The sequence below is a fragment of the Hyaena hyaena genome, unplaced genomic scaffold, assembly GCF_003009895.1.
Source record: "Hyaena hyaena isolate Hyena2069 unplaced genomic scaffold, ASM300989v1 scaffold_387, whole genome shotgun sequence".
Classification (NCBI taxonomy): domain Eukaryota; kingdom Metazoa; phylum Chordata; class Mammalia; order Carnivora; family Hyaenidae; genus Hyaena; species Hyaena hyaena.
This window is the reverse complement of record NW_024081019.1, coordinates 875,934-883,297: the sequence shown is the minus strand read 5'-3', so window position 1 is coordinate 883,297 and position 7,364 is coordinate 875,934. Positions and strand designations below refer to the sequence as shown.

General features: G+C 39.8%; 1 protein-coding gene across 1 annotated transcript; it reads right to left on the bottom strand.

Moving 5' to 3' along the window:
* Positions 1–2,535: 2,535 nt before the first annotated feature.
* Positions 2,536–6,537, bottom strand: LSM5 (LSM5 homolog, U6 small nuclear RNA and mRNA degradation associated). The gene is made up of 5 exons (XM_039251145.1): positions 6,433–6,537; positions 5,199–5,294; positions 4,903–4,930; positions 4,117–4,189; positions 2,536–3,715 (listed from the first exon to the last, which is right to left on the bottom strand). The coding sequence occupies exons 1-5, from the start codon at positions 6,476–6,478 to the stop codon at positions 3,683–3,685; spliced, it is 276 nt and encodes a 91-aa protein (XP_039107076.1). The 5' UTR covers positions 6,479–6,537; the 3' UTR covers positions 2,536–3,682.
* Between the last annotated feature and the right edge of the window lie 827 nt (positions 6,538–7,364).

The following is a 7,364-nucleotide window of genomic DNA, read 5'->3' as shown; positions in this document are numbered from 1 at the left end:
CGCCTGGGTGGCTTAGTCGGTTAAGTGTCCGACTTTCGCTCAGGTCATGATCTCGCAGTTCGTGGGTTTGAGCCCCGCGTCAGGCTCTGCGCTGACTGCCAGCTCAGAGCCTGGAGCCTGTTTCAGTCTGTGACTCCCTCTCTCTCTGACCCTCCCCTGCTCACGCTGTCTCTCTCTCTCTCTCCTAGAAATAAATAAAACATTAAAAAAAAAAAAAAGAGTTACCCAAAAATGTCGAGACCCTTATTTAGAGTAGTACCCATTTTATACGAATTGCAGCGTTAAGACAAAAGTAGAAGCAGATGGGAGTCATACTATCATCTTTATTACTGTTCAGACTAGATTAAGAGGTATCATTTACCTATAGGCTAGTGAACTTCCTGTTACTGAACTCCAGAAATAGACTTATCTCCTTGCCAGACTAAGTAATTGTATGCCTCCCTAAGTGATGTCAGGCTTCTATTAAACTCCTAACATGTTAGAGCTAAGAATAGGTGCTCCTTAAAGGCTAGTTCTTAGGGAAAAAATTAAGAGCGGAGTATGACCACCCATTTCCCATAGGATGGTGAGTAAAAGGGTGAAAAGGGGTCACTATCACATCTGACATCCCACCCCCCACTCCAGAGAGAAAGGAGAAAAGCATCCCCCAAGGGGCAGAAGTGGAGATGGGGGGCGGGGGGGGGGGTTGGCAACAGGCTCCCAGGAGCTCCTGAGAACCAACTGTTAAATCTTTGGGAAGTTGGCAAGCTCATGGTTAAACCCTTGGCAGCTTGAAATCAGCCACAGTAGGAGTGTTAATACCATGGGGAGGGGGAAGAAAGAAAGAAAGAATGAACGAAAAAGAAAAAAACCCCACAAAATAGCGTTTTGTTTTGGAAAATAAATTTGTGTTGAAAAATAAAGAGGGGCCCTGGCTGGCTCAGTCAGTGGAGCATGTGACTCTTGATTGCAGACTTGTAGGTTCGAGCCCTACTTTGGGTGTAGGGACTACTTAAAAATAAAATGTTAAAAAGAAAATTTTTTAAGAAAGAACAAAGAAAGTTGGATCCTGTTTTGTTGTGGAAACACTAAAACCAAAGATGGATGCAAGATTTAAATGAAACAAAAGAACATAAAGTAACAAAAATATATATAATCATAGCAAAGACGGCCTTTCTAATCCACGTGTACTGATGATAAAAATCATAGAGGATGAGATCAACATATGACTACATAAAAATACATTATTTATGTCAAAAATATTACCAATAATAGACAAACTATAAACTAGGGAAATTATCTGTAAAATACATGACTAAGAGCAAACTAACAATTCTTACAGATTAGTAAGAAAGACAGGCATCTCAATGGCAAAAGCCTCATAAGTAATTCACAAACTGGAAAGGAGTTCAAAATTAATAAACTTTAAACATACCAGTTTTTGCCTATCCCAGTGGCAAAGCAAGATGGTAGAACATAGCCAATGACCGTTATGTAAAGAGTACTATGAAAAAAAAATACCATGAAAAACTGCTAGCCAAGTGTAGAATGGTACATACTGAGGAGCCTAAGTAACGTCATTTTGAGATTAAGTCCCCCATTAAGAGCAACCTCGGGCTGCATGCAGCCCCAGTTCCAGGAAAAGCCTCAGATTGCTCAAGGCTGAAGCCACTCTCGGACCACCCTCAGGTCAGCCAATCAAAAGAAGTTAAAAACATTCCTGTGGTTTGAGTCAGGGACTGAGGATTATAGTTACTTTGTACAAACTAGCTAATCACTCACCGCTTGCCTAAAACCCCACATGGGCCCTTTGAACTCACCTTATAATTGGTCATTTTCAAAGGATTCTCAAAGGTGATGATTGGGTCCCGCCAAAAGTAACAAACACCTCACAGATACTGAATGGCCAAAACTGTTACCATGAGTGTTGTGCAATTATGATTGGTGCTTATGTGATGATTCTATACATACAACGCGTGCACTGTAACACCCCTGTCCCTTACCCCATAAAAACCCTGGTCGCTATTGTTCAGGGCTTCACCCTGCTGCCACTGCGCCGGTTGACGGGTGAGCCCCTGCTAGAGCTTGTAATAAAGACCCTTACGTACTTGCATCGGGGTCGGCTCCGTGATGGTCTCTGGGTACTTGTGATTCAGGCACAATACTTTTTGCTGGAAACCTAACTATACTCTTTGAGCTCACATTACAAATTTCTTCTAAGAAAAATAAAAATGTAGGCGCACCTGGGTGGCTCAGTCAGTTGGGCCTCCCAACTTCAGCTCAGGTCACCATCTCACAGCTTCTGAGTTTGAGCCCTGTGTTAGGCTCTGTGCTGACAGCTCAGAACCTGGAGGCTGTTTTGGGTTTTGTGTCTCCCTCTCTCTGTCCCCACCTCACGCCCCCGCCCCCCGCCAACTCACACTCTGTCTCTCTCTAAAAAATAATCATTAAAAATTTTTTAAAAAGAAAAATGTATCAAGATTTAGTCTACTATGGCCGATAATAAAAATCAGCTAAATTAATGGTAAATCCTTTTAATGAAATACAATGAAAACATTGTTGTTACTGAAATGACATGGAAAGATGTGCACGATTTAAATTTTTTTTTAAGTCTTAAATGGGGCTACAAAACAGTATATTCAGGAGTAAGTTTTTGTAAAAATAACATGGAGAGTGTACTGAGAAAGTCTAAGAGGGTATACAGCAAAGTGTAATGAATATTTTTCTTACCTCCATTCCTACAATGTGCATATATTACCTGTATATTTTTTTTATTATCGAAGTATAGCTGATATACAATGTTTTATTAGTTTCAGGTGTACAACATAGTGGTTCAACAATTCTATACTTTACACTATGCTCACCACTGTAAAGGACTACACCATCTGTCATCATGTTATTACAATATTATTGACAATATTCCCTACGCTGTTACTTTTCATCTCAGTAACTTAGTTGTTCTACAACTATAAGTTTGCTTGGGTTTTTTTGGGGGGCTGGGGGGGTGGTTTTTGAGAGTGAGCACATGCACGAGGGGCAGAAAGAGGGAGCAAGAGAGAATCCCAAACAGGCTCCAGCCTACAAGAACAGAGCCTGAGAAAGAGCTTGAACTCATGAACTGTGAGATCATGACCTGAGCCGAAATAAACAGATGGACCCTTAACCGAATGAGCCACCCAGGCGCCCCAGCTTGCATGTTTTTAAAAGGAGTTAACGGAACTTAAGTTCAATACAAAAATCCTCATTTCAAAGCACCAGAGTTTAAATTGAATTCTGTAAGTAATCATTTCAGGTTTTTTAAGCACAACTGCTCAAAATCAAAGTTTGTCATTTTGTTTGGAACAATTTTTGTTTGAGAATCTAACAGTCATGTACGTGAGGAAGAAAATGGACATAAAATAATAGGAAAGCAAGTGACAGAATAACTACAATTTTTGTTACACTGGCTATGGCAGTACAAAAAAATAAAATGACAATTAACCAAAAACATTTTTATTGTCATCTTCAAAGAACAAACTGTTCTTCTTTTTCCAAGATAATAATGATTAACTTACAAAAATGGGCATTTACAATGCATCTCCAAAACATTTCCCTTCAACGGGAAACTTAGCTTTACAGAATCCAAACGTTAAAAGGTTAAAAAAAAAAATTTCTATTTTGTTGTCATTATAAAACTAAACAGAGTTAAATCAAGGAAATCCATTCATACTTCAGGTCCTTCTCCTCCAGGAACTAGCTGCATAGAAGGAAAAAGAGTTTAATAGTAACACAACCACCTGCACCATCTAAAAACCCCTCTTCCACAATCCAACCCACTTGCGCCTCTCCCTACACCTCCCTCACATTCCCATTTTCTCCTGGTCATCACTTCTGTTTACAGTTCCCAACATTATCAACTAATACTCCAAGTCTAACCAATGGTTCTTGGCAAACTAAAAGATTAAAAAGCCCAAACAAACTAATTTTTAAGCTAATGTCATCTTCAGCAGCTCAGCTTTAAAGCCTTGATCACGAGAGCATCTCCTTCCCAACTAAGTGCCACTGGGATATGAACATCTCATCAAGCAAGGTAATCGGTAATCCTTGCCCCCCCAAAATGGGCTAACATCTAAATAAAACAGCTTTACTGTGTCTTACCATTGTTATATTATTTCCATTAAGCAAAATCTGATCTAATTTAGTGATCCTTCTTCCTTCTGGTGTGATTTCACTAAATGAAGAGATAAAATAGAGTCAGGATAAACAATGATAATCAAAGCCAACATTTCGACCCCTAAAAAGGCTATTCCTGAATATAAATGAGGAAATATGAGGTCAAGCAATTACATCCATAGTTTAAGAGGCAATAGTTATTCGACTGAATGATGTACATTCTTCCCCAAAGGCAACACAGTGAACTGACTGGCTTAAGATCCACACTTACCAGGACTGACCTTCATAAAAGCTGAAACTTGGCAAAGAGAGCAAATATGAAATATTTACTAGCCTCACTTTCTTACTATTACTTACCACTAATCCCTATCCATTAAACTGATCTGTAACCAATCAGTTTTAAAAGCAGATACTAGTCATGACCTTTGTAACTAATATAAGAGAGCCAGCATTTACATTTTACGTTATACATAGTTAAATGCTCGTATTATCAGTACCTTGATTTGCCTGAGCCCAAAGATTCCTGGCAGTTTTTAATATCTTTTACTTTAAGGCTCTGTCTCCATTAACTTCCCAACAATTCACTAATAGTTACATTATGGTAATACTGTGTTCCAATTTTACTAACATTCAATTTTATCTGTAGATAAAATTTCAAGGTATTTCTAACAGGCAATGTTTTCTTATAAACCATTTAAAACTCATTAATACTAAAATTACTTTAAAGAAAGATCCCCCCCCCCCAATTCTTTAATTTTTAACACTACTCACAACTCAGTGACATCCTCCAATACCATATCTGAAATTTGGTGTTAAGGAAATAAATGAACCAGGTTGAATTTACTCTGGCTGCTGCCTTTATTCAGTTTTAATTACGATGTTTAACACAATAGCTCAAATGCAAAACACATATAAGTGGTAGGAACTTTATCTGATACACACCTCATAAAACACTATCACATGTTCCTTGAGAATATTATAATAATCAGTAAGAACTGACTGTTGATATTCTTACTTCTTAAATACTGAAGAAAAACCCATACCAACACCACCTTTTAAAAGGATATTGACAAAGTCATCAAATCCCAAAAGTGTGCCAACAATTTCTTTATCACTCTTCATCACAATGTGAATTCTTGATCCTATACATTTGTCCACAAGCTCTATATATTAAAAAAAAAAAAGAAGGGGAAGAGGAAAAAGACTATTTTACCCATTCATTACTTTCAACAAATATTTAACTGTCTACTGGTCCTTGTTACTTGCATACGGTGAAAGGAAAGAAACCAGGAAAGGTATTCATTCAAAAATTGTACGTTTTATACTACGTATCTCTGATTGCATAATCAACAGAAAAAAATTTCTCTATTCACTACTTACCTCTCATTTGCTGAAATTTATCACAGTCGTAGTTTTATGTTACTGTAGGTTATTTGATTAACATATGAGCCTCCTCCCTCTCAGAGTCTAAGCCCCTCATTTTTGCATGACTATTTCCCCAATGGGCAATGTCCAGCATATGCTAAGCATTTAAAATGAGTCTGTCGAATGAAGAAACGAAACTTTTAAATCATGGCCACCTCCGGTAACTCAAATTAACTCTTCAGCTAGAAAATATTGGAAGAGAGAGGCACAGCTGTCTTTACCAGAGATTTCTTCTGGTCACTATGCCTGTGCTCTGAACGCACTTCAGGTTAGCTGATTTTGCCTTATTTGTCATGAGGTTTACTCGTCCAGTTTTCTCTCTCTTCCAGGGCTATGTGCTGTGTTATTTGAAGGCAACGGGTGTGATTTAAATTTGTCGAATAGTGTCCGGCCATTGCGTCTAGTGCACAGAGAGTCAGTAAAACTATTTACTGAAGAACAAAACTAGGTTCCAGATCCCCCTTTTAGACCCAGCCCAGACGCCGGTGCTTCTCTCAATAACCAGCCAGACTAACAACAGGGTCTAATCTGGGCGCTTAAATACCAAGCTGAGGAGTGGGTAGGCTATCCAAGACTGCAGACGCGAACCCACAACAAAGAAAGCTGATGACGCATTCAGTAACTGTGGGCCTTTTTGAGTGACGGTTTGGCTGGGGAGTCACAAGTCCCCGCCTCAAGAACCCCCACCACGTTAAAAAGGCATGAGCGGTCGTGGAAAGCAGAGATTTGGGAGCTCAGGAACCACCCCCCGGAAAAGTAAAGCAGTCCGACACACTGCCCTAACACTCGGCCAAGGGCTACTTCGGCTGCAGATCTTCGGCCCCGAACGATTAGCTTGAGCTCTCCGGGTCCCCCTCCCCACACGACCACGATTACCTAAAGGAAGCAGCTGCGACGGGTTAGTGGTAGCGTTAGCCGCCATGGCTACGCCGGAAGTGGCCTGCACGCTTCGACGTTCGGACGGCGAGTTTGAAAGAGCGCGCTTCCGCTCTCACCCGCATCCCGCGCAGCCCGGGCAGGCTCGACCAATCTGAGGCCGAACGTGCGATCCAGCCAGTCCAAGCGAGTCGCGACCAGTCAGGCCTTTCCCGGCTCCTGAGGTCTCGGGAAGTATTTCTGTCCAATCGACATGGCGTGGCCTCAGCAGATACCTGCATTCCCCAGGCTGTTTCCGACAGACGTTAAAGGAATTGTCTTGGGAATAAATTCCTCCTGAACCTGAAAGGTTTTGCAAAATAGGAAAACCTTTGAGTCGTCGTATTTTATCTTATGAAGTTGCATCTCATCTCAAGTCAGGATCTTTTTTCAAACCAAACCAATTCATTTTTCCCGCCACCAATTCACTGTGTTACAATTTTTGTAAAAACCATTTTCGAAAGAATGTACTGCTTTTAAAAGTCCAGTAAATTGAAATCCCACAACCAGCATTTATTTTTAACTTTTCTAGGGTGGATATTTAAAAATACGTTTTCTTTTTTATTTCTGCTACCTAATTTAATTTATAGGAGTCTAATTTATTTGTCTTGTCTAACAAGCAACCACCAGATGTCACTCTTTGTTAATGTCATCACACTTAGGAACCCTTTATGTTTTTGCACTTGTTTTGAAAAGAATAGAAAGCAAACAAATTCTCTTCCTTAAGTCTGTTTTATGTTTATGTCCCAGGAACTTAAAGCCGAGAAGTCTAAACAGGAGAGAGCAGGAATAACATCATTCATTCGTACAAGAGATAGTTGTAATGTACCCATCACTCATAGTGCGCATTAGTTACACACTATTTGGCATTTCGCTGAGTATAAAACTGTACA

What these genes read in the sequence shown, in the direction of transcription:
- LSM5 (XM_039251145.1), bottom strand. Translation starts at nt 6,478, where the DNA reads ATGGCGGCTAACGCTACCACTAACCCGTCGCAGCTGCTTCCTTTAG. An exon ending in GTCGCAGCTGCTTCCTTTAG is followed by an intron (nt 5,295 to 6,432) that starts GTAATCGTGGTC and finishes TTTAATATATAG; the next exon opens with AGCTTGTGGACAAATGTATA. An exon ending in ATGGAAATAATATAACAATG is followed by an intron (nt 3,716 to 4,116) that starts GTAAGACACAGT and finishes CCTTCTATGCAG; the next exon opens with CTAGTTCCTGGAGGAGAAGG.